Consider the following 27,603-nt stretch of genomic DNA (forward strand, 5'->3'; position numbering starts at 1 on the left):
CAAAGCATAAGAGAGAGTTCCACACTAGACTGAAACAGAAGACATTTTATCCATATGGTCTCTCATATTCTGCCTGTCTGTGTTAGCCTAAACTTGGATATGCTTTTTTATGTTTTTTCCTCAGAGGAGTTGAAAATGGTAGATAAAAAGAATCTTACCCACTTTTCTGTAAATGGCTACAGGAATAAAATCTATTGAATGCATGATAAAAAGTTACTGCAACATAAAAAAGCTATATTGTTCAAGCATGGAAGCACTGTAAAAAGTGCTTGTAAAAGCATTTCAGAAGTTTTTCCCCTACCAGAGTTATGAGCAAGTCATATCTTCTCAGTATCTTTTCTCTTTTGAGAATAATCAAAGCAATCAAATGCAGCAATACAAAGGGATAACATCTGTTTCTGTAGATTTAGTAGGAAAAATTACTTACGTATATATCTATATATTAACTTTCATAATTTTGAAAATCAATCTGTGTATGAAATGCATATAAAAAAGCACTTGAGATTATTCTCAAAGTAATGTACTTTGTAGTTTTAAATTGACTGGCTTGTGCAGAAGGTAAATCAGTTCTTACAAACTGGTCTATCTGCAACAACCGTATTCTATTACATTATCACTGTTACAGAGTTTGAGAAAATACTTGCTCTGGAGAAAAGGGATCGAAATTGCTCTGTTATGTCTTTTTTCGGTTCCATATTGGATTACTGTTTTGCGTAGAAAAAGATCACTAGCAATGTGAAGTACATGGTTATCTTCCCACTCAGTAGTGTTTCTTATGTAGAATCTTTTTTCTGCTGAAAGGTTTTTAGGGGATGTTTTTGTTTAATCGAGAATAAGATATGTCAGTGTGAATGCACATGTTTGAAATCCAGTTTGCACGTTGGCAGTCAATCTACTCTTCTTGGTTTTCTTGGTTTTCCTAACTTTTGCTATGCTGTTAAAACTCTCTCCAGCTGCCTTGATATTCTGGGTAAGTGAAGTGACATTTGGGTTTCTTCCAGCTGTGGTCACTGGGTGGCTCTTGGCACAAAGTGAAAACACTTGCAGTTAAAATGGGAACTATTTCTCACCATCCCAGAAATGTCGACTTTCAGGCAGATTATTCTTAACGGAACAAATGTCATCTGCTACACATGACCCATGCATTCTCTGAAACTTTTTTGAAAGAGATTATTCTTAAACTATTCTTAAGCCCTTATTTCTTAAGCTAATTATCTAAATTTATTTTTAATGGAGACCTGTCAGCAGCTACCCTGTATTTTTTTTTTAAGTAGTGATGACAGATTCATAGTCCTAAACACATTTTTTCTTCCTTTTCTTGCGTCCATTTCAATTTACTTTTTAAAACTTGTGGTTTTTCGCTCTACCAGTTTACTTGAAGTAGTGTGTGTGAAGTTGTTCCAGGTGAATAAGGTGAGCTTTTCCATCTTGCTGGAGTAAGAATGAGCGTAGGGCAGTCTGGGGTGGGGCTCATGACTTCATTGCAGTGGCCCGGTTGTGCTAACATAAGCTGCTGTGTCCCCACTATGTTGCTAGCTTCAGGCTGTTTTCTTTGGTGTGCCTGGTGGCTCCAGCTTACTTCTTCACTTCAGGCAATGTAGCAATTTGTCTGTGTGCCCAGGAGTTTAGCTAAGGCTCAAATGAGATAATTCTTTGGTGGTACAGACGTGAAGTCTAGCCAAGAGATAATCTTTCAACAGAGATTTCTTAATTTAGAGAAATTTCTCAGGAGACCATGCTCTGTGAATTGCAAGGATGGGAATTAAGCCTGAAAATGAGCAACTTGCAGATTATTTGTCAGCACTCATAAAAATGCTTCAGGAATGGGAATGTGTTGTTTAGTTTGTGTTACTTGAATTAGATTGGTCCAGCTCTTGACCTTGGAACACAGTGTGTCCTGCAACAGACTTCACAACAATTTGCTGCGCTCTCAGTGGGAACACTGAAGACATCTCTTTGGATGGCAGAAATATCTTCCATCTCCAGCTGTTGAACCTTTTCTTGTGAATCTTCTGGTGCCTAGAGCTCCAGTCATAATGCCATTCCTATTCTATTTGCTTGTGCTTTCATGCAGCTTTCCTGCAATGCTGGCCTTGGTCTTACAATGAGGAAGAGGCAGGGATGACTGATCAGTGCCATGCATCTTCCCTTGGTGGGTTCAGACCATTTTTTGCTGAAATCAGTGATGCATTTCCATTGAGTCTGGTTTGTGAAACTTCATCGTAAAATTTTTATGGATTTTCAGTAACAACAAGAAATGTCTAGGTCTAAGCTATATATTTTGGTGAATAGCTAACAAGGCATTTTTTCATGTGCTATCCCTGCAGACTTATTTTTCTGTCTATGCAGAAAATAAAGTCCACATTTATTCAAAACTAGTGCACCTAAATTTAAGGGAGAAGATGAGTATGTAATGTCCTACGAAGTTAATTTATGATGATGAAATAACTACAACAAGTAGATTATGTTATTTTCTTAACATCTCTAAAGTCCAGTGTGTTTTTCTAGAAATAATTACTAATCTGATTTCAGCTTGACTTTCTCCCAAGGATCTTTAAAATATGAGTGTTATGACTCAGATAGGATAACCAGAAAATAAGTTTTCCTAAAAGCTGGTAGCAAAGTTGTACATGCAGCTCAGGAGGAGAGACTCGGTGTTGGAGTGCAATTAATTGACTGCCATAAACCTTAGGACATTGTGTATTATTAATGATAGATGTTTGTTCCACTTTCAGAACAACTGTCATAAACTAATTGATCTTGACTTGGCCTAGGAACTAGGGGTGCACACAGAGCAGGAACCATGGGCCTGCCTGAGGAGAATCAGTAGCACCCCGTGTCCTGGTTTAGGACAAATTAGGGGAAAACACCTCCAAAGGAGCCCCTTATAGGAAACCAAACCCTCCGCAACCTCCCCCCCACCACCGGGTTCGGGAGGAATTCCTTCAGAGGGGAAGTGGAAAAAACTTGTTTATTAAGGCACAACAAAAAACACTCCCCAGCACAAGAGAAATAGCCCAAGATGACCACAGATGTTTTCACCAGTCCAAGGGGTTGAGCTGTATCTCTCTTCGCCGCAGAGGGTACGGAGCTTCTTTCGCAGACCCCGGGGGAGCTCCTGCCCGGAGTAGGTCCGATGTCTTCGGGGGGGGGGGGGGGGGGGGGGGAAGGGAACAACGGAAACCGTAGAAAAGGAAAAAAAATGGCAAAAAAGCAAGCCAGCGAAAAGCAGAGGAAAACAGAGCCAGCAAAGCATGCAGCCAGCAGCAAGCAAGAGCAGCAAGCAAACTAAGCAGCAAGCCAGCAGCCAGCCGGGGGGGGGAGAAGGAAGACAAAACAAACTGAGAACAGGGAGCAGAAACCACGATTGGGATAATGAGCATGAAAATGTCCTGTCCCCACGACACCCCGATAATTTGTCTTTCAGCACAGATCATTGTAGTCACTGTAGCAGTTTGAATCCTTGACCTCTCTTAACTCTTTGACCATTTTAGCATGAATTCTTTTAAATGTTCCACGGAAAGTTAAATGGGTTACTCCTGTTACATTGCCTTTATCTAAAGAATCAATAAACTTTTTTTTTTTTTTTTTCCAAATATATCTTTGGCATTCTTGTGCTGTAAGGTATTTCTTACTCAGATTTCCATTTCATTTTTGTAGTCCATCATTCCTCTAACACTTGCTTTTCTACTTTGCATTCTTTTGTGTTCAGTCTGAGGGCCTGTCATGGGCTGGTGTAGCCTGATTTCCTTGCCCATCACTGTTTCTTGTAGGTATTGCTATTTCCACTTTTAAATCAACTGTTACTTCCAATAAGAAAGATTCCTTAAAAAAAACCAAAAACCACAACTGTTAGAAGATTCTCTGTTAATGGGGATTACCTGAGTTAATGGGGATTACCTGATCATTTAATGCCTGAATTGGAGGGGAAAATTACTTATGTTTTTTTCTTCCAAATGGGTGGACAGCTTTCATATCCTCTTTGCTGGAAGCTCAGTTGCCTTTGCCCTTCTAGTCTTAGTGCCAGCTTTCTGCCAGTTCTAAATCCTTGGAGCAGCAGCTTTTCCTCTTTGGGGATGGACCAGTGCTAGAGAAGGGCAGCTGTGGAGTTCTGTAAAAGAACTGCAGCACCACTTCTGGCAGCATTTTAAGTCTCTATTGAATACATGGAAAGTCAAAATACTCAACCCTTTTTAAAGAAGAAGAATAATAGATGTGAAATATATTTCCTGATTATTATTGTGGTTTCTGCATCTGCCTTTAGTTGTGAAGAACTTCTGTCTGTTCAGATTATCCTTGATTCACATTTGGTTGAGAGGAACCAGCTCCATTCTTCTCAGGTTTCTTGGCAGCAGTGAGCAACTCCCTCAGCTGATTTCCCGTTCTTTCCTCTGGTTTCTTGGTGTTTTTCTGTGGGGTTACTGAGGAGGCCCTGATGCGCTTGGGCTCTGCTCTCCTTGTTTGGGAGCAAAATTTGACCAAGCTTCATCTTAAACCCTCTCAGACCACCAAGCAATGTTGGCTCTTCTTGCTCTCTGTAGTAGTGGTGTGTCTGGGTGGAGGCAGGGGAATGGCTTCACTTGTGTCTGCTCCTGCACAGAGAGGAGCATCGCCTTCAGAGGCATCTGAAGGGGAAGAGGAGGATGGGTCAATCAGAAGAGGAAATAAAGCTCGCTTAAAGACAGTGGTGGTTATCACACTAATTACTGCTGAAAAATACACACTGGTCTAATAATCAAAACTCAGTGTTTTTTCTCAAAACATCTGCAGTCTTTGCTATTTGTGGTCACAGCCTGTGGAGAATATTTTTGTGGGTGGCAATTAAATGGGCATAGGTTGTGGTTTTAGCTTGTGCAAAAGGAGGGAGAGAGGGAGTTGAGATAATGTATTTCTCTTTGCAAAGTAATGTTTTTGTTACTTTCTGATGATAGATCAGGAGAATGTAGCAAACAAAATGTTTTGAGAAGCTTCAGCCTTGGCAGCCGCTGCGTTCCTGGGGACAGGCCTGTGGCTTTTCGGGGAGAAAGGAAGGTCACGCTTATCACACAATAAAATATATTCAGCCTTAAAGAAAAACAGCAGGAAAGTTCGGTCTTCTCATCTCACCTTTTCATCTAAGTTTCTTCTGCAGAGTATTTTTAAGCCATAATTCTAACTATGTTTTGACTTTTATTTAAGCCTTGGCTGCCTTAATGATTATGCAGAAAAGTGGTTTTTTTCCTCTTTTTCCTTAGAATAACTGTGTCCTAACTCCTAGAAAATAGTCACATTAAACACAACGATCTTTATTTAACTAAAAAAGCCCCAAATTAATGAGTTCATTAAATGTCAGCTCAGCATTGCCTTCTGGCTCTATCATCCAGTGATTACGTTTCTCAGAATATTTAAATTTAAGTGTCTTGCATTAAGATATTAAGTGTGGACTTTGAGAGAAGGAACAGTTTTCAGCAAAACTAAAGATATATAATGTCCAGAACATAGTATGTACTCAGCACACCTCAGGACTTAAGGATTCTTTTAATCTTTAGGGGAAGGGCAGCCTTTCATGTGGAAGATTAATGGGGGATGAATAAGCAGAATCTTTCACCTCCTGAAAACTTTGAAAATATCTTAACATCATCGTTGTTGGAGATCCATAATAGAACAAAAGTTGCAAAGCAAGTGAAATTTTCTTAGCTCCTCAACTCCACCTTAACGTGGTATGGGGTTTGGGTTGAATGTAGTTTTATTTGATTTAGGGCTTTTTATAGAAGTGACAGACAAGAGATGCCTAGGTTTGAAGTAATTTGTAATTTTGGCCAATATCAAATACATGATCATGCTCTCCATTTGCCAAGTTGTGCTGGAAATAGCATCTTCATGATAGCCTTTTCTTGCTCGCAAAAATGGCAACTCTGGAGGGTAAAGAGCAGTCAACAACATAATGGGATTTGCTTGTTAATTGATGTTGCATCTACTTTTCTTGGCTGTAGAAGTCCTGGAGAATTTGTTGGTTCTGTGTGTTCCTTTTGGATTTTGTCAAAAGAAGATTTTGTTGTTAAGGGTGCATACCTTGTAATGGCAGAGAGGAGTGGAATGAAGGCATTTTGTGCCTTGATCTGGCACTGCAGTTACTAATGGGATTAATCATTATCATATACTTCTTCGATATTTACAGTCTGAGGCAGTCTTAATTATTAGAATATCTTGACTTATACATGTTTCTTTGGAAATACATTTTTCTACCAACCCAGATGCTGAATATTAACAAAAGCTGTGTGAATGTGTCTGGTTTTGAATTGCAGTATTCTGGAATGTCTTTATCTTCATTTAGTCATGCATACTTGATTATAACTTAATTTAGTTTTTGCCTAGAAATATGTGAACGGTTCTGTGTTCTCTATTGCACCTCACTTAAATAAGCTGCATGAGAAGTGATGGCCTTGTGTTGCTAGAGGGCTAATGTTTTAGAAAGGGATGTTGTTGCTGCTTGTGCTCCCAGATAATGGAGGTTTTCAGCCTAATGCAATAGCTATACCGAAAAGTTCTCTGTTCCAGTGCATTAAATAGAGGTATCTTTCAGAGTAAGAGATTATCTAATTATTTTAACTCACAAGTTTCTCAAGTAGTGGATTTCTTCATGTTAGATCGTAAAATAATAAATATAGGGATTTTTTTTTGGCCTCTATTTCTTGTATAATAGTCTTATACTTAAAGATTTAGAAAATGAGCTGCAGTGATTTTACAGATGAATGACAATAACTGTTGGCATATACAGATAGAGTTGTGTTTACAATTACATAATTTATAGTCTGTAAATCAAATGTTTGTTTTGTGGGCTGGGGGGAGCTTGGCTCTTCACCAAAGCATTTACTGTTCTGTGGAGGAGTTGGAAAAATGTAATATAAAAATAAAAACAAGCAAGCAGAGGGAGAGGGTAAGATAGGGAAGAAAAAAAGCATGAAAAATTGATTGTGCAATGCTGCTCATTCATGGTTCCTTCTGGTATTCTGGGATTTTATATCAGGGTAAAACATTAACATTCTATTATTCAGTATAGAACATAAAAGCATGAAAGTTTTCTCATGAATGTAGACATGAAAATGCACTTAAAATATATTTTCATGATTTGGTTTAAATTTTGTAGCTGTTAAACGCTGCTGTGAAGATGCAGGAATTGTATTTCAGGATTAGAAACTGTAGCCAGGCATTTCTAAAGTACCTGTAAAGAAACAAGAGGAAATGGTTAAAACAGAATTAAACTTGTTAAAATGAATGCAGAGGTATGGGAGTGTGTGGAAAAAAATAGTTTCTCTCATCTAAATTCATAGTTGGAAGTGCAGAGCTACTGATGGAACCCCCAATATCCTGAAAGAATAGTTTTATTGAAAATGTTGTGTCTTTGCCATTGTTTAAATAATTATGATTTTAAGTAATAATTGACAAAATAAGTCCAGTAAATTACAGTAAATGTTGCAATATCAACATATTTTTCTTAGTATTTGCTCTTTTTATCTACTTGTTAGAGAAACTTCATCCTCCATCTCTTTTTATCCTTTGCCAAAACTCCCATTTTTAAGTCTTGATACCAGCTGCTGGAATGAAGAGTCCTATATCACATGGAGTATGTATTCATTCCTAGGAAAAGGGTAACAATTTAGTGGGAGATAATTTTAGTTGTTTTCTGTGTTTTAGAAGTGTTCTAGAGAAATGCTGCTATGTGGCATCAGAAATAGGAGTAAGATTTATCACTGAAGAACCGTTTAATAAAGATTCCTGTACTTAAGCTTGGCCTTTCTCTGTGGTTGGAGATAAATACTGGACAGGGACCCATTTACTGGTGCCTATTTCTCCTTCTTTTCTACTATCATAGTCTGTATATAAGTAAAAACAGTCTCCTAAATAAATGCCTTTTTAAAATATAAGAAATTATATCAAATTCCTGTCTAAACACAGTGCCAAGCTCATCATGTAAATATATTGAATAGAATATAGAATAGAATATATATAGAATATTCCAGTTGTTCTAGCAAGTGGCAAGGTTTTCCCATTCTACCTCCTCATTTTATGTTGAACACTGAAATTTTAATCTTAAATTTAGTTATTTTCAACTTTCCTGGCTTAATTTAATCTGTTTGGAAGAACAGTAGTATACTGTGTAATAAGAAATCTATTCTCACCGAACTCTTGCACCCAAACACAAAACTGTAATGAAATTCGGATTCAGATGTAATCTCTTGTGCTGACAGTAATCAAAACCATCGTGTAAGAGTGTGGTTGCCATACTTCAGGTCTGTCTTTGCTGTGGTTTATTTCATCTGTATCTCTTTGATCTGAAAGGCAATTTTAACTGGAGCACAGTAGTGTGGTGATCTGCTGGTCTGGTGGTCTTTGTCTGTAATGTGATGTGCTGGTTTTGGGTGGGATAGAGTTAATTTTCTTCATAAAACTTGAGTATGGGGCTGTGTTTTGGATTTGAGCTGGAAACTGTCAATAACACAGGGATGTTTTCATTACTGCTGAGCAGGGCTTTCACCAAGCCAAGGCTTTTCTGCTCCTCACCCCACCCCACCAGTGAGGAGGCTGAGGGTGCACAAGGGGTTGGGAGGGGACACAGCCAGAACAGCTGGCCCCAGCTGATCCAAGGGACATTCCAGACCTTATGGCATTGTGCTCAGCATATCAAGCTGGGGGGAGAAGAAGGAATGGGTTGGGACATTGGGGTGATGGTGTTCGTCTTCCCCAAGTCACCATTATGCATGGTGGAGCCCTTCTCTCCTGGAGATGGCTGAACACCTGCCTGCCCATGGGAGAGGGTGAATGAATTCTTTTGTTTGCTTTGCTTGCATGCATAGCCTTTGCTTTAGCTATTAAATTGTCTTTATCTCGACCCAGGAGCTTTTTCATTTTTATACTTCTTGATTTTCTCTGCCATGCTGATGCAGGGGGAGTGAGTGAGTGGCTGCACTGGGGTTTGTTGCTGGCTGAGGTTAAGTCACGACATGTGGTTAACAATACTGAGTAGTGGTTATTAGAATGTTTTGTTATTTACACTACTTTTGTTTCTCCTGTTGCTGTGATTTTGAAATTATTCATGTCTATGCTATTCTTTGTGCTGAGTGCTGTTTTTCTTTTGAATACCAACCTTGATCTTTCCTTCATAACTGTTACTGTAAAAGCCATATGCAGTCCTTGATGTAAGTTTCTCCTCTCCTATAAAATAGTCTATTTTTAAAATCAACATTATTTCACTACATTTAGAAAGGAAATAATTAATAGATGTAGTAAGTAATTTAGTTGTCTAGAGTTTCCCAGATCAAACTGTGATATTATGTAAAGATTTACCAACCAATAACTTCAGCTTCTTGCTTTTTTCAGTATCTTGCTTGAAATCTTGCATGATACTAGTTGAAAAAAACCAAAATAACACACACACAAACACCCTGAAGAAAGAACACCCCAAACGAAAAAGACCCCCATCAATTCAGCCTTTTAAATTAAGCCACCACTTGAAAAATGGAAGATAATGTTGATCTTCATACTTGATTAATGGCTATAAGAGTTCATAAAGAAGCAAAAGAAAACAAGTAAGGAGTGTTGTTTTTTGCTTTTGAGTATGTCTACCTATTTCCAGATTTTCACAACTGCTGTGGCAAAAGCTGTCCTCAGTGACTTCTACCAATGCTATGCAAGTTGTTTGGATAGTGTCTGTGAACTTAAGCTTCCTAATTTTTAACAATTAAAAAGTAAAAACTTAGAATACTTCACCAAAGCACAATTAGCTACACTTGTGTTACATAAAAAGTAGAACAACAACACAGGCTAACTAAAGAAGCCTGTTTTCCTAGGGAAGAATGAGGGAGTTCTTTTGTGGAAGCAGCTTTGCCCTGCTGCTTCTCAGTGGCTTTGGCTTGTTCTGATGTTCACAACTGTGCAAAGTGGGCCATGGTTTGTGAGCAGTCAGCAGAAATTAGGAAGGACAGAAACAGCTGTCATTTAGAGAAGTGGACTGGAAATCAAAATAAAGACCATCTAGCTACCACAGATCATGAAGAAAAGCAGCATCATTGCATCCCCTTGTGGTCATGCCCCATCCTAGGATTTTTGGCTCTTTGGTCCTCTATACTCAATAGGAATCAAATTATATTATCAAGAGGAAGCTTTTTGGTGTTTAGCATTTTGTAGGTACTTGAAGTAAAATGGACAGGACTTCAGAGTCTGACTATTTTGCTTCTCTTGATGTTTTCTGTCTTATCTGTAGTAATTATGTGTGAGGAGTGAAGTTTATAACTCGCTGCTGCTTCTGTGATATTTTAGATATTTTTCAGGAGAAATGAAAACTTCCCTCGAAACTCCTCTCTCCTCCAAGCCTTGTAGTCTGCATTTGGGAAGTTTATGGGGTTGGGATGTAATGCTTTATGGTGAGGCTGCTTTAGATTAGTGACTGGAGGGTAGTATTTTCAAAGTTCTGTGGTGCCTGCTGGATGAAAACATTCTCTGCTTTCCATGGCACAAAGAGGAGTCCAGTGCTCTTCTTTGTCTAAGGTTTGATCGCTTCAGTCTGGAAGCCTTCTGTGGGGAATGACATCCAAGTCTGAACGCAGTAGCTCAACAGAGAGACTAATGTACTTGGTGATATTGCAAATGTCATAATGCTTGCTCCTCTTGTGTGCAGTTTCTTCAAAAAATACAAAACAAGTCTGTGAAATTGAGTCCCACATTGATTTTTGTTTGTCAGAGGCAGTTGCTGTTAAATTATTGGTAAACTAATGTAATGAGAGAGACTGGACAATACTTCCAGGTACAGCACCATTCTTCCTAGGAATTGTATGATACAAGCAGGAGGGAGAAGAAAAGCTCACAAACCCTCTAGAAATGCAGTAATGCTTGTTTTAGCTTATGGGGCTGGAGAATTGATTCTGGGTTTTTTGGGTTTTTTCCTATTGATATTTTACCCTGCCACATTATTGTGGCAGGGTAAAATATCAGTAGGAAAAAACTGTCTTTAGACAGCTTTTGGAGTGAGTATTCTGTGCTTGTTTTCAAAAGTGTGTTGAGGTGAAATTAAAAATAAAATTACAGTTAGAAACAAAATAACTTCAAGGTGATGATGGGTAACACTCCAAATGTCAAAGTACATGTGTTTTGTCTTGGTTATGGTAAGATACTGTTGTTAGATCCTGAGTTACTGAGGATTACATGCTCAAAACTATCTATTGACTTTAAAATTGTATTAAAAGAAAAAATATTACAATAGCAAAATTTACTGATGGCTGTGTTTCTGTGCCCTGTCTCTTCAGAAAAATATTGTAATTGGAAAAATAGTAAATCTTATTTCTTAAACTTGTCAGTGTCTTCATTTAGAAAACATTTTGTTGTTGATTCAGCTTAAGAATATCAGATGTTTTAAGCTAGAAATCAAAAGCCCACTCCTTTTTGGAAAAAAATAGAAAAAAACTTGCATATTAGCTGTATTGTTACTGATTCTATATCAAAATGCTTGAATTTTCTGTGCCTGTAAGAGCTTGGTTTTATTGTTACTTATTAAATAATCCAGCAAGCCATCTGGCATGTACAAAAGGAAAAAGAAATTTCGGCTTTAGATTAGTAACAGTAGAAAATCCCCCAATTTTGGAGCTGATCCTACATTTTATGGATTTTTTATAAACTTGAGTGACTCTTAACTTATAATGTTTAAGTGTTATATATCATTTTAAAGAGGCTAATTATTGCCCTGGTTTTGTTAGATCAGTTTAACTACTGCCACATCTTTATAGAAGAAAAGATGAGATTTGAAGTCCTGTTGTATTGGGCATAAGGCAAAATGTACCTGGTGGTGAGCAGCAGGTAGCTCTTCTCATTGACAGAGAGGGGTGTGTGCACCAGCTGGTGCTTAAACTGCTGTAACAACTTGAGTTCAAATGCAGAATTCCTTTGGTATCTTAACAGCAGCATGAAAACCCGAGCCCAGATCACCCATGATGTTTTTTTTGGATCCGATGGAATAATTTAGCTTTAGAAATGGATTTATTGAGGTAAATAGTAGTTGAGCAGGACCTGCAATGAGCTGATCACTGTGGACAGCAGCTGTGCCCTCTCAGCTTTAAAATGCCCAGGCCCATGGCTTGCTCTGGCACTAGAAGCAGGGTCTAGTTGTCAGCAGAATCCTTCCATTCACTTTCATCTGCTGATGTGATGGTACTTCTGCCTGCAAAGCCTGTGACCCCAGATTCCAGCTGTTCACTGGGCAGAGAGGAGTCAGGACTCCTGCTACCTTTGTATTCTCTACGGAACTTAAGGTTAACAGATGGCAGGAATCTTCTGGCAGCCTGCAGCAGTTGGTGGTGCCTGCTGCTCTGGTGAGCTCTTAGTTAAGAAAAGAGATGAAGCCGTAGAGAATGTCAGCCTGCTCCGTGCTCAGGTATCTCCTAGTGCGAAAGATGAACATGGGAAATGAGTAAGCAGAGTGGCTTGAAAATACAGGGAACCAAGGGTTAGCTCTGAATATTAGGAAAGCCAGAGGTCCAGGGGTGTTTCACTTTTAAAACAGATGAATCAGACTCCTGCTAGATGGGAAATTGATGCTTCAGTGTAGCTGTTCAAATGTGAAGTCAAAGTAAAGACAGGCAGTGGCATTAGAAATTTGGGTGAGGGGGTCACAGGGTGTCATGGATTGTTGAGGAGGCCATGAGCTCAGATGGATTTAAACAACCCATCCTGCATCAAGACTTAAACCACTTGGAGAAACATCTGGCATAGGTATGTTCAATATAAAGCAGCAACCACTGAGGCAGGAAGTAGGGCAAGAGGCTCTTGGAGTGTGGGGAGTAGATCCTCTGAAAGATTCTACTGGAGATAAATGGAGGGAGAGGGTTAAGTGACAGAAGAGAGACACTTTAGGATTATGTAGGGACTCCAGAAGAATGTGAGAGAGATCCCCAGAAGGGAACTAAAGCAGCATGTGTGGGACCCTATACACTCTATACACTCCATGGCTGATCTGCCTGACTCTTACCCTGGACTATGTAGCCTGCCCCTTGGAACAGGGAAACTACGTCAGAAACCACTGCCCTAACACACCAAAGGTCCCTTCTTCTACTGCTGAATACTGAAGTCATGTAGTTTGGAAAATTGTGCCTACATCTGTGACTAAAATGTTTTAATATCTGAGCCCATCTGGTCTTAAACCATGAGTCAGTCAGGGGAATATCTCTGAAGCTGAAGGAGCCTTGATAGCCATCAACTTTGAAGTGTGCTCAGAAAGCTAAACTATCAGTGTACTGGGTTGACCCCGACTGGATGCCTGACACCCACCAAAACCTCTCTGTCTCGCTGGACAGGGAAGAGAAAATATAACAAATGGTTCGTGGGTTGAGATAAGGACCAGGAGAGATTGCTCAACAAATATCATCACAGGCAAAACAGACTTAAATTAGAGATATTTAATTAAAGTTATTGTTAACAAAATCAGAGCAGGATAATGAGTAGTAAAATCAGACCTTTAAAACACCTTCCCTGCACCCCTCCTTCTCAGCTCTACCTCCTCCTCCCCAGTGGCAGAGAGAGACAGGGAATGGGGTCTGTGGTCAGTTCATCACATGTTGTTCCTGCCACTGCTTAGGGAAAGGAGTCCTTTCCTTGCTCCTGTGTGAGGCTCCTTCCATGGGAGACAGGTCTCCATGAGCTTGTCTGATGTGAATCCATCCCATGGGCAGCAGTTCTCTGTGAACTGCTGCAATGTGGGTCAGTCCTTCAAGGACAGGCTCCTCCAGCATGGGTCATAAGTCCTACCAGGAAACCTGCTCCAACATGGGCTCCTCTCTCCACAAGTTTGCAGGTCCCTGCCAGGGACCTGTTCCAGCACAGGCCTCCCATGGGGTCACAGCCCCCACAGGCATCCACCTGCTCTGGTGTGGATCTCCTCCATGGGCTTCATGGTGTAGCTCTGCATCCCATGGTCCTGTAGGGGCTGCAGGGGCACAGCTGCCTCCCCATGGTCTGTGCCATGGGCTGCAGAGGAATCTCAGCTCGATGCCTGGAGCACCTCCAGCCCCTCCTTCTGCACTGACCTTGGTGTCTGTAGGGCTGTTCCTCTCATGTGTTCTCACCCGGCTCTTCTCTGGCTGCAGTTACATCTGTGCCATAACTTTGTTTTTCCCTCTTCTTTAATATGTTATCACAGAGGCTTTACCATCACTTCTGCGGGCCCTTGGCTGACAGCACGTTCGTCTTGGAGCCAGCTGGCTCTGACCCTGCTGGACATGGGGAAAGCTTCTGGCAACTTCTCATAGAAGCCACCCTTATAGCCCCTCCGGTACCAAAAGCTGACCATGCAAAGCCAATGCAGTGTCCTAATAACAACCTCAGTTTAATTATCTAGAGAGTGTGTAGTGTTTTATACTCATGCTTTATTTCTGTAAGTTTTTAAAATTTTGATGCCTTTGTGTAATGCTACACAAGGAATATTATAAATCTGCCAGATTTACCCATTGGTCCTACATTATGCTTTTTGAGTCTATAGTAAGGGAATTTAGCTTCCCATTTTTTTCTTCTCTTCCTCTTGGTCTTTCTATTTGTTTGGAAATTTTGTACTATCCCATTTTTTCCCATGCAACTTGACAGTATCAAACTCAGAGGAAGGAGGGGGGAACAAGGTACAACTGGAAATGTTGCCTGTGTGTGCATGTAAAGACAGCTTATTGGATATTTGTGCTCCTTAGCTGGGAAAACCCATTTTAAGAAATGTAAACAGCTGAAATTCACAGTTACATACAATTTTGCAAAATACTGGTGTACCAATTTCAATCTTACGGTATTTTTTTTTATAGTAGCATATTACACTGGTACCAATAATATTGACAATGCAGAAATAAAGGACTGTTTATTAAAAAAAGAAAGCCAAAAGCAGCTGCTGAAAGAAAATGCTGTGTTAGTGAATACTGTTGTCCCACCACCTTGAAGTACATCTCTCTTTAAATTCTTCATCTAGGCAACTCCTGTTGTTCTACTAAGTAGTCCGTATTTTGAGGTAAGGGTTTTATAGTAATGCAGATTGTGAAACAGTTTGTTTGTAGCGTTTGCAGCAGTAATTAGGGAGTAGCACAGCTTTCTGAGCTGTTACAGATGTACCTAACCTGTGGTAGCTGCACAGTGCAGCAAAAATAATTTGACAATACTGAGGACAAAAGTGCTGCTACTCTTACTATTTTCTATAATAGATATGGTCATTACTTGATATCACAGCACAGTAGCTGTCACAAGCCATTTTTCCTGTTAGGAGGACCGTAATTTTTCTCTTTTATAGTTCATATTTCAGTGCATTAGTGTGCTGACCATAATGACAGTGACTTTCTGAGTTAATGTTTTTTTGCTTCCTTTTATAGTGGATTTTGTATAAAACGTGGAAGCTGATTAAGGTGACCAAAATAAAAAATGAAAGTGAGAAAAAGTTCAGTTTTTCCTTTTTCTTTCTTGTTGCTTTTGCTGCTTTCTGTTATTTATTAGAAGTTGAGAGAGTTTTAGTGACTGTTTTTCAGGCACTTATTTCTGAGTAGTGGAGAGATTGCAGTCTTTATAGGATGATGAATGAGTCGTGGGCCTTCCTCTATGGAGTGTCCACATATTCCTTCAGAATATTTTTGCTATAAAATAGTTTTGTAATACCAGTTACTGCTTAAAATGTCCTCTGTGTATTGTGCCCTGGTAAATGCTGGAACACATTCAGCCTTTGTTCTAAGGGAGATGTCTTGGAAGAAGAGTTGGGAGTGGTGAATCTCCACATTCTTTAGTTCCATGATGTTGCCACTAGATGAGTGCCCTGGGGAAACACAGATAGGCCATCTGTGGATTTCACCATTTCTGTGGATTCATTCATTAGTTGCTCTGGAGTCTTCACCACTTTTTTCTCACTACTTTCTTTTATGATGCTGGTAACTTCTGTGATATTTAAATGGTATTTAATTCTAAGTTTGGTAAACATCTCCTGGATGTTCTGCAAGAGACAAAAGTTATGAAGTAGGAGTATTCTTGCATCGCCATTTGTGGTATTCATTGACACACAGATAGCTCAGACTGGTTTACTGCGGTGCCTGGGACAATGTGATGACAAATGAGAGGAAATTGGTATCTGATCAGTTGTAGTTACTGGCTTCAAGTCAGTTATATTGTATTTCTTGTCTGATAGGGCTTGCTAGCAGCATAAGCTGGTGCATCTAGTGTCCATGTTTTTAAAAGGTTAGTGAGATTTGAATGAGCCAGGTGTCCTGGCACTGGCAGGATTTAAATTATGTGAAATTTTTATTAGGGTAACTGAATTTCTGATGATACAGCCTGCTTAAAACGCTTTTATGAAAAGATGTGCTGGCTGATTTTTACTGGAAATTAATCTTACTCCTGTTTTAGGAATTAAATTTTAATACATCTAATTACTTTTAAGAAAGTTTGACGTATATACTCTATGACTAGCAAAAAACTCATAAGAAAACTTTCTTTTATGCAGACCACATCAAAATTAAAGATGAAGAAAAAAACAACTAAGACCCAAGAAGCCAAAAAAATCTTGAAGAAGAAGTTTAAAGTTAACACAAAAATAGTTTTTACTGAAGATGGAGAGGTAAGATCACTTAAAAGTAATTGTATTTTGGTGGGAATTGAAGTTGTAGTTTCTATAAAGTCAAAATGTACTTTGTATAAAAAGACACACTTCTGAAAAAATGTGCAGTATTTGTAATTGGCTTACATTTTGCAAAGGAGTTCAGCTGAATTTAGAATTCAGTTCCAGTGAGAAAAAGAGAAATGTTGAGCACTGACCTCTTTTTATCTTTGTATGTGTAAGATACTTGTATGAGAGCTGTAAGTGGATGTACAGAACTGTATCTCTTTTCTGCCTTCTGAAATCTTCAATTTCAGCTGGAATCAAGAGCATGGTTTTTGTTCTTTCAGGAATGTAAAACAGTTCTCCTGTCGCTGTTTGCCAAAGCTCCCCAAACTCTTGAATTAATGTACTGGAATTAAAAGAAGACACTGGTTTTCTTCCCAGCATTCACTATTTCTAGATTAAAAATTTTGTTAGAAAAGCCAAGGAAGTACCAAATTTTGGCCTACTGGTGCTGATGTAGCAGTGCTTGGAGATTTGCCAGTTATCTGATTTGTTTTTTTAATAGAACAATAGAAAAAATTATTGACTTTGTACTGAAAGGAACTATTGTGGATGCTAGTCACTCTAGCGTTTCCCTGTGGAAATAACCTCACTAGCAAGTTTCTACATTCCATGAACTTTTCTATAATTTTATTTTACATCTTCAGATGCTGTGCATGTTGTTTTTCCATTTCCAGCACTAAGTTAAAAAGTAGGGTGGTTTTTTTCCCTCTTTATAATAATTTCAGTAAGGCATAAACTGAAAGAGAGGTCACTTTTACAAGTATATAATTTGCTTTTTTTCTGACAAAATAAAGCATTTTATATTGCAGGTGAAGGGAGTGTAGCCATATACATAATTACTAACATTAGACAAAATGTAAAAGGTTTCAGAGGTTGCCCCATTGACCGAAAACTACAGTGCCAGATATTTTTAGATATTCAGAAGCTGTTTTCTCAACTTAAAATTCATATGCAAATATTTTAGGTATCTATGCAATGAAGCAAAAAGGAGGAAGAACGGAGAGAAAAACAATCACAAAGATTGTAGTTTGAAAAGCAATACAATAGAAAAGGGTTGACATTTAAGGAAACACAAAATTTGCATCTTTGGACGTTGTTCTTGCATTTTTTTCCCTGAGCTGTGTAAAATTGTGCATTGAAATTTTACTGTTCTATTCCACCTGCTTCTCTTTGATAAAGTCCTCTAAAAATGTATCTTTCTAGAAAATACAACTACGCAAACTGAATTTTACAAAAGGATGTGAAACAGTGGGTTGGATTTATCTGTACCTGTTAAATAAACAGCCTGTGTGCATTAGGGAGTCCTAAATGTGTTTGATTTTGCATTTGTACTGAAAGGCATTCTATATTTCCTGCCATGTACTTTCCTTTCAAGAGTTAGTACTTTACCAGTCCATGAACAGGAATGATTTTGCAAAGATTTTCCCTTGAAGGTGCGTGCTCATACCATGAGGTACAAGCTACTAGGTCATAAGATAGATGGGAATATCTTTTGGTGAACATGCAGTCTTTGTCTTGAATTCAGAGTTTCAGATATTTAAGGAAAGCTGGATGTGTTCAGTGTGTCATCCATCAAACATTTCATCAGCATGAATCATCAAACATTTCCAATACAGTCTTAGTACAGCAATCAAAAAACCCTTTCATGTCTTTTCTCCTTGCTTCCCTCAAAACATGAACCTGCAGTAATGCTTTTTTTTTTTTTTTTTTTTTTTTTTTTTTTTTTTTTGGTGTACTCTGGAATAAAGACTTGTCTAATTTTGTCTTGGTTAATATGTTGGAATGTTGATTGTTTACATGAAAGGTACTGTTTAGATTTACTCACATTTTTTCTGAGAGTCATTTCTTGAAAGCAAGTAGTTTTTCTCCCCAGATGAATAGCAGGATTAGAAATTACTTGTTCTAATCAGGAAAGAGGACAAAATAAGGGAAGAGATTCAAGTGATTTTACTAAACAGTAATGTGGTGTAATGGAGACGCTGCTGTAAAATAATAATTTTAAACAGAATGTGATGTTAAATAAGGTTTGTTAATGTGTTTCCTTTGCAGATGACTTTTTTATTTAGTGTGGAAAAAGAATGTATTGGAATATTTAGGGCACCAAAAGTGTGATGTGGAAAAAATTACTCTAACCATTATTTTTCTTGCTGGCATCTCTAATTCAGTTAGTGCAGCAGTGGCCACCTGTGCAAAAATCCAATTTGGCGCAAGCAGATGAGGAAGATGATGCCAGTGGTATCAACCTAGATAAAGCGAAAGAAATCCTGCGTGAAGAAGACAAATTTGACAAAGAAGAATACAGGAAGAAAGTAAAGGAAAAACATAGGGTAAGTTGATTTCTACCTCAATTACTGAATTATAGAAATACTGTGCTGTGGATTGCTCAGTGAGGAAAAATACTTAAATGCATTGTGAAATAAGTGTAGTACAAGTTCATTTAAGTTCTTCAGTTTTCTTCAGGACTACACTGCTCACAGGAAAACTGTTTTAATATAAGTAGCTGGATAGCACAAAGCCTTATTCAGCATTAAGTGTTGGTAACAGTAGAGTTTTATTTACAACTTTAAAGTTTGGTGAATTTAGTAGGAGTATCTTTTTTTTTTTAAGCAGTGTTTAGTGGAAGGGTTTGTTTCACCAAAAGAAAGTACTGTTAGGCATATGTGCTCTAAAACCTTCTGTCAGTGAGAGTAAGTCTGAAATGTCTTCAGACTACCATTTGCTCCACATTTAGTGTCACATTTCAGCTAGGCCAAAGTGTTAACTTTTTGTGTCAGTGTGCTTAGGGCTATCAGAATTTACTTAATGAATTACTTGAACTACATGATAGATTTTGGCTGTGACTTGAAAAGATCAGTATCTGCAGTCTGGCTTCTCTCGTGTGTTTAAAAACCTTTAAAAGTTGCAGACCACAAGTTTTCCAGCTACTTCTCTATTCTTTGTTATGGACCAAGGCAGGGTTTTCTGACCTTGCTGTGTACCTGTCATATAGAACACAGCTGTATGTCTTTGAGCTCAGGGGTCATTCTGTTAATACATGTGAGATAGGTATGGCATTCTCCAGATAACAGATGCATGTAAGATCCCAGCCTATGTGTTTTTAAAGGCTTGATTTATACTCAAAGCTTCAAATTTCCAAAGTGTTAATAAGCGCTGTTTTATTGTCTTGCTCTGTAAATGCTGACTTAATTCAGTTTGAATTTCCACTGATTGTAAGTAGTTAGTGCAAGATTTTCCAGTGTTTGTGAGAGTATGAATTTGAACAAAATAATTTGGAAGGAATTTGTGAAAGCTTCAAGTTATATTTCGGCTATGAAGTATCCTAGCTAATGTCAAAGCATGCTTCACACATTTAATGTGAAAGTCTGCTCCTCTAGTCCTGTTGCAGTCATTTGACAAATACAAAAAATCTCACATTATTTTTAGCAAAGGGTTCCAATTGATAGGAGGTGAAAAGAAATCATGTTTGCTGTGCTCTAAGTGAAATAATAGTCAAGTTTACAGAAAACAGTGCAATCAGATTTCAAGGATGCACTTAATGAACAGGGAAGGAGAGACTGATTGTATGACTTTGCAGTCAATCTCTTATTCACTAGCAGATTCATACACTTTGTGTAACACTGTTGTAGGTTTGACATCAGACTTCAATGATAAAATACTTCATCTATTGGTCTGTTAACACAGCTTCATTGTTATAGTTCTGAGGAGAACAAATGATGTTGACCAGATATTTACCTACAGTGAAGAAAAATATTTCAGCTGTGGAGATACTATGAAAAGAGAATGCCTCTTTTCAAAACAGAGTCAGACATTAACAGACTGGCCACATCAATGTCATGGGGTTATTTTGTAATTATGGAAAGTGTCATATGTGAAGCTTCTTGGAGATTAGTGCATGAGTGTTTTTCACACTCCAGCTATTATCCTTTATGAAATGAAATAAAATAAATAAATTATAATATATGAAAAAGAAGGAAATAGATTAAAAAAAAAGACCTCTGTTTGACATCCTGTGAAATTATTGTCTAGTATTAAGGGCTGCCATTCAGTCATTGCATGACTGACACACATCTGACGTTGTTCAGATTTTTTATTTGAAACTTTACAGTTTGAAAAATACTTCATATGTAAATTCTCTGTACATAATGAAGTATTCAGTTACCTGGTTGTCATTTAATTTTTGTTATAGTGTTATAACAGTTTAAAATTACAACATCCAAATTTAAATGAGATGAAACTTGCAAAGAAAGAAGGGGCAAGAAGGTGATAGGTTTTACTCTGGTAAAACCTCATTTGCCTTCCCATTGTCTCACTAACCTTTGTGGTTAAAGATGAATCTCTCTCCTCACTACTGAAGGCATTCAGGATAACAATTCATTTCATGTATTAATTAATACAGGCTATATAAGGTAAGGCTGACATACCGATTGATTCTCTTGTGCTTCCTTATTACTAAGTCATCCATTTATGTCTGGGATTCTTGACAGTCAACTGTTGCTGCTTAGGAACCAGCTGTAGTAGTAACTATAGGGAAAATATGCTGAGTCCTGCTCTTTTGTCCCATCCAAGGAGAGACAGGCATACCTCCTTCCTTTTGGGTCATCTTAAGCTGGTCCTGTGATCAGAAGATGCCTTCTTCCAGTGATTCATGAAGAAGCTACATAGTTACTAGGTAGAGAAGATACTACTCAATTTTTTCATTACCAGAAAATGTGTAATTTTTAAAATTCACACTGTAGGGGGAAGTTCTATGGTATAATTCAGAAATCATAGGTAAGTGTCATAGATAAACATTATTTTAGCCATTTCAGCCATTGTTTTTTCACTGATGTTTTTGGAATTTATTGTGTTGTTGATGGGATAAGTCATCTGTCCTTCATTAACAAAAGAATGCCAGGGGAAAATTTGAACTGCCTCACAGTAAAAGCGAGTTACATGGCCATTGACTTCCCAATGGTATTTAAAAATTCTCCCACCTCATAAGGTTTCCCTTACCAAAAGATAATAACTCAGGAGCAAATACTAGTTGAGTTTGAATCTTTGGCTTACATCTCAGTGATATGAAAGAAGAACTGTGCAGGTCTGTGTATCATGACTATACTGAAGAAGCCTGATCAGGTGCCAGATGATTGTCTGAATTTGCTATTAAAAGTTTGGTTGTTTATGAAAGCCTGACAAGCAAGTGGTCTAAGTAATTTTTTGCCCTCATCTGGAAGGAGAGGTTGAAACCTAAAAGATGAGTATTCAAATGTGTTACCAGTAAAGGATGTGAGAGAAGTAAAAAGACTAGGAGACTTTATTTTCATGACTTTGGATTTTGTGTAAGGGTGAATGTCTTAGTGCCCTTTCTTGTGTCATTGAAAGAGGAGCTTTTTAAAGTCACATATTTTAACCCCATTTTATATATCCCTTTGCTGGCTTTCAGCAGAACCCTTCATAAAGTCTTAAATCCATCACTTGTGACCGTCACTGCTTCTTTTTAAAATCCTCTGTGCTTCACTGTGAGCCAAAATACATCATGTTGTAACATGAACTCTCTTATCTGACCCGTCCTTTCTGCAGTAATGCAAATTATTTAATTCCCATCTTTGTTTAAATTTCCTTCCTGCAAGCAGACTGCTGAAGATCTTTGTTCATTGACATCTTATTTGACATGAATATTGACATGTTGCAATATCAGATGTGACAACTCTGTTTCTTGGTTTTCTGCCTTGGCTGGTGAATTCTCCTACAACTCTCTTTTTCCTAGCTTTTTGAAAAAGCCATGGCTGAATCTTTCCTTTCTGGTTCTGGTTAACATTTTCATCAACTTAACTTTCTTTTGTTCCTTCGCATACATCAAGTTTCAAATATATCTTGATTCATCTTTGCTCTTCTTAGTTCTTTTTCTTCCCTACTGCAGCTGATACCTGGTGCAGTTTCCTGGTGTGTGTGGCAGTTGTTTTTTTCTTTTTTTTTTCTTTGAATCACGTTTTGAAACATGCTAAATCTATTAAAGTTATTAAGATTAGCAGACCACTAGAGACAAATACATTTTCATTCTGTATAAATCAAATGTAGCAGTCTGATACTCAGTTGTGTACATGTAATCATAAAGTTCCCTCAAGCTGAATGTGTGTTAATACCTGAAGTCTCTACATTGGCTTTGAAATGTTGACTTACAATAACAAATAATTTACAGAAGGCTATAAATGCAGATGTTATTTGATCTGGGTTTTTTCATCTACAGGTGGGTTCAGGTTTTGATTTAGATAATGAGTGGATGTAAAAAGCAGTGTTTTCATAAAACTTGTACTATTATAGGTCATCTTCAATGAGAATCCCTTTCTTATGGTTTTCGTAGTATAATCTTGAAGATTAGAGGTCTTTGGCAAAAAAAATTAACTTCTTAAAATCAAAACATCTCCAAAATAGCTTTTTTTTTTTTTAGGAGAACATGGCACATAAGCTTATTATGAACTTTGCTTGCAAAACTGTTCCTGATGAAGAACAAAACTATTCAGAAGTATCCACAGGCCATTGCTTTTAAATCCATTTGTGAATGTAATTTAAATGAGCACAGTTTTCTGTACAATCAGAAAAATGTTTTGATGCATTCATGAGATGCTCGGATTAGAAGAGTTGTGTGTTGCAGCGCCTTAAGGCTTGTGGCAACTTGCAAAGCATCTACACTATAATTAGGTTTCCTTCATAAGTCTCACATTTTATTATCCTCTTCTTCCTCTGCAAATATGGAAGAACTGAAAATCAGATGGATAGAAGTAAATTAAACTCTGAGGTATAATTGTAGTGTAATTAATGCTTACTGAAGTTTTGGAAGCAAAGTAAATTTTAGTGATTGAACACAAGGGAAGGACAGTAACACTGTTGATTTGAAAAGAATTCTGCATTAATGGGTATTTAATGAAAGCCATTTGAAACATGTAAAATGTTATAAACAACAATAAAGGGAAAAATGAATAAACTATTCAGAACATGTTTTGGCATTCCATTTTTCAAGTTTTCAACCGAAAATGTAGTGTTGTTAGGAGGAAAATAGTAGCAGAGAGGGATTCATCTCACTTCTTAATAACCTCTTTCCCCGTAGTAGCTCAAGCTTAGAAAATGCCCATTGGCGATGAAGGAAAAATGAATAGGAGCCTTATTTCTTGCCTTGCTTTCCCACCAGTAAGATACACTGTGAATTTTGAATGATCAGTGTGAGAAGAAGGCTAGAATATTTTTTTGAAGGCTAGAAATTTTTTAAAGGCTAGAATATTTTTTAAAATATAATTTTATTTTATTTTATTTATTTATTTGTTTATTTATTTATTAGTAGCAATCAAGCTGAGACTGTCTTCAGGGGTCTGATACTGCAAGGTGCAATAGTTCTGTACCTCCTTGGAAGACCTTAAATAAATATATTTATAGAGAGATGACTCAGTTAGACTGTGGGTGACAGGGGATCTTTCAGAAGGTACTGCACTGTACCACAAGTCTGTGTTTTAAATGTAATATATACTTCATATTTTTGAGACTCTTTGCACAATCTTCCTGGGATACTGATGTTGCTCTAAGGAATCTGGAGAGATTTTGTGGCCTTTGTACCACTGAAAGGGATCTTGATTTGTACCACTTGAAGTTTAGGGCTATTATGTTCTCAAAGTTTTGCTTATGCTGTTCTTAATTCAGTGGAAAATACAGAATTGTTTTAGAAATGGTACTGAAACAGAATACTTCTCTTTGGTTTGTCACTTGTGCCCTAAATGCATTTGTTAGTGGCATAGTACATAATTTTAATGAGGAGGAAACACTGCAATGTTTCACCCTTTGTGTGTTTGTTCTCCCAAATATTATTACTCTATTAACTGTTTCCAAGGCTAAAAGAGAAAATTCTTTGTACCAGACTTATGTAAGGACTATCATAAATAAAAAGCTGACATTTTCATCAAGAGTATATTGAATTCTGATTAAAATTCATTTTTGAAAATGGGAGATTGCAGACTGGTAAGGGACCCAAATCCCTTGGGTTTGAACTCAGGTGGTTTCATCTGCAGGTGTTTTTGATGAAGCCTGCTGCTGTTTCAGGCTGCAGAATGAGCCCCCTGCATGTGGGTTGCACAGAGGGGCACACACAAGACACACTTTGGATATCCACAGAGACAAGAGAGGCTGTGCTCACGTAAACATGTACAGCACAGCCAGCACAAGCTTACTTCTTCTTGTTGGCTGGTAAGGGTTGATGTTCTTAGCAGAATTAAGATCTCACTCTTCTGATTGATAAGCACACTCACCAATACATTAAATAGTAGAGTGTGTCTGATTTTATACCTACATCATAGGGCTCCTGTGTAGTCACTGCCTTTGGGTTTTTCCATATGCAGGTCTTTCTGCTCAGTCACATAGTGCCTTTCAAATGCTCCATTTTAAGTTTGCTCTTTCCCATGGGGCTGATAAACATAGATAACCTGTTTTCTCTTTTTCTTAACGGTTACAAAGTTCCGTGTGAACCTTCCCAAGGTTGTGCTTGTGTGGTTCCTTTAGTGTTCATCTGTCAGTGACTTAGGAGTTCACATCTTCTGCTACTGTCTGCCTTATTGCTCATTAGGGTTAGTGTATTTCATGTTCACTTTAATACTTTTTCTCCTTCTTGTCTTTGTCTCAGTTGTAACAGGATATCATTGCAAACTGCACTTTTACATTCAGGGTATCCCTACAACCATTGTATCCCTAGGACTTACTTCTTCCTTTGGCAGCCCCATTCCCAATGGAACTCTAGGATCCACCTCCCTGCTTTTGCAAGTGATTTCTGTTGATGACAGAGTAGTTAAGATTTAAATATGTTCAGTTTATAGTTTTATAAAATAATTCTGAAAGTTGTAGTGTATTGTAATAAATCATTGAATACCATATATCATGATCAACAAATGGACAAGGCTCCCCAGGTATTTTTTTATTTTGTAAAATAGATGTTATATAATACAAGCCATTCAATATGGTTGAGAATAAATGCTGCCATGAAAAGCAGTATTTTTTGTTTGAAATCAGTCATAGATTAATTCTAAAAGAAGGTTGCATCATATTTCCAAGGAAGTAATCTGAAGGGGTAAAAATTGCAGTGCAGGATTATGCTCTTTATTAAAGCACCTGAATAGTTCTGCACTTTGAGGTGGAATTTGTCAGATTACCATGTGTACAGTTGGTTTAATGTGGTGCTGGGTGAGAATGATAAAATTCTCTCACGTAAAGAGTGTGCCAGCCAGCATAGGAGCAAAATATAAAGGGAAAGAGGTTACTGCTGAGAGGAGTGCTCAGCTGAACAGCAAAGAAAAATATAGATGGAGAGATGTGTAAAATAAATCAGGGAGTATTACTTTGTTAGAAAGCCTTTCTGAGCTCTTCCATAGCTTTTGTGTGCAGGCAGTGCTGCTGTTATGCTCCAGATGCACAGCTATTAAGATAAGAGGGATGGACACTGAGAAGTGGATTGACAAGCATCCTGTTTCAGCCTTAGCAGCAGCATCCATCTGGTCTCCCTCTGGTGCCAGTGGAGGCAAGGGCTTGCTTGTTTATCTTTCACTTCAACAGCTGAATGGGCTACAGTTAGAGCTTGAAGTGTCCTTGGATGTTTTCTGAGAGTCTTGCAGCAAAATCAGAGTTCTTGACCTCATCTTATTAATGTGAAAAATAAGAAAATGAGATCACAGGTGACAGAATATTCTGAGTTGAAAGGGACCCACAAGGACTATTGAATCCAGCTCTGAAGTGAATGGCCCATATGGCAGTTGATCCCACAACCTTGATGTTACTAGCACCAGGCTCCAGCCAGCTGGTTTGTGTACACAGTAGTCAGATGAATGCCAGGAGGACACAGCTGTGGGTGGAGGCTGAAGTAGTTCAGGCATAACGTTAAAGTGGGCCTTTACCTGCCCTAGTGCTGTAAGGGAGCTTCCATGCCAGGCTGCTTGTCCTGCTGGTGGATGTAGTGGAACAACTGCCCAAAATGCTGACCTCTGTCTGTCAGGCTCTGTGAGGCACCCTTGTAGCTTCTGGCTGCATCCTTTGCTTGCTGAGGATCCTGAGTGCCTGCATGAGCAGGCACAGATATGTGTGGGGCTCTTCTGCCTTCTCTCAGACCTGGTGTTTGAGCTGGGTGGTTCCTTATGGGTGGCTGCATTAAGACAGCTCAGGAGCCTGTGGCCTCTATAGATAATGAATTTTCCACTGGTATCATCCCTTCAAAGCCTAAAGCAGCCACAAAATGAGATGAAGGGCATCACTGCCCATTTTCCTCTACTTTTCTCTAGAATATATTAGCATGTTTTGCAGTGTAACTTCCATTGATTTCTTGTTAAGTAGCTTTAAACATTACTTTTAAACTTTAAGTAACTTCATTCATCATATAATTCTGTTGAAGCTGTATTTTGAATTAGTATTACCTTTATCTCACACTGTATGATGTGTTTGTGTATATGTAGGTTCAGTCCTACCACTCTCACAGTAAAGAATTTCTTTGTAATCTTCAATCTAAAGTAATCTAAATCTCTTTCAATTTAAAGCCTTTACCCCTTGTCCTGCCCAATACATGCCACTGTAAAAAGTTCCTTTCCAGCTGACTGACTGGAAGGCCACAATTAGGTCTTCCCAGAGCCTTCTCTTCTCCAGGTTGAACACTCTGAACTCTCTCAGCCTGTCTCTGTATGAGAGGTGTTCCAGCCCTCTGATCATCTTCTTTGTCCTCCTCTGTACCAACTCCAGCAGGTCCCTGTCCTCCCTGTGCTGGGACCCCAGAGCTGATGCAGCCCTGCAGGTGGGGGCTGAGCAGAGCAGAGGGGCAGAATCCCCTCCCTGGCCCTGCTGCCCACCAGTGGATGCAGCCCAGGACACGTTTGGCTTTCTGGGCTGTGGGAGCACACTGACAGCTCATGGCCAGCCTCTCATCCATGTACATATTTAAACCAACTCACTTAAAAGCTTTAGAAAAACTT

General features: G+C 38.3%; 1 protein-coding gene across 3 annotated transcripts in view; it reads left to right on the forward strand.

Annotated features, from left to right (window-relative positions):
• Nucleotides 1-27,603, forward strand: part of DDX10 (DEAD-box helicase 10) — a 152,995-nt gene that overhangs the window by 80,887 nt on the left and 44,505 nt on the right. For all 3 annotated transcript variants that reach the window (XR_008435921.1, XM_053971515.1, XM_053971516.1), the window contains exons 14-15: nucleotides 16,478-16,591; nucleotides 18,805-18,966. Coding sequence is in view for 2 of the 3 variants with exons in the window: in XM_053971515.1 (XP_053827490.1) it covers nucleotides 16,478-16,591; nucleotides 18,805-18,966 (276 nt within the window). In the remaining variant the exon portion in view is untranslated. The remainder of the gene's footprint in view (nucleotides 1-16,477; nucleotides 16,592-18,804; nucleotides 18,967-27,603) is intronic.

The sequence above is a fragment of the Vidua macroura genome, chromosome 2 (assembly GCF_024509145.1).
Source record: "Vidua macroura isolate BioBank_ID:100142 chromosome 2, ASM2450914v1, whole genome shotgun sequence".
In the NCBI taxonomy this organism is placed as follows: domain Eukaryota; kingdom Metazoa; phylum Chordata; class Aves; order Passeriformes; family Viduidae; genus Vidua; species Vidua macroura.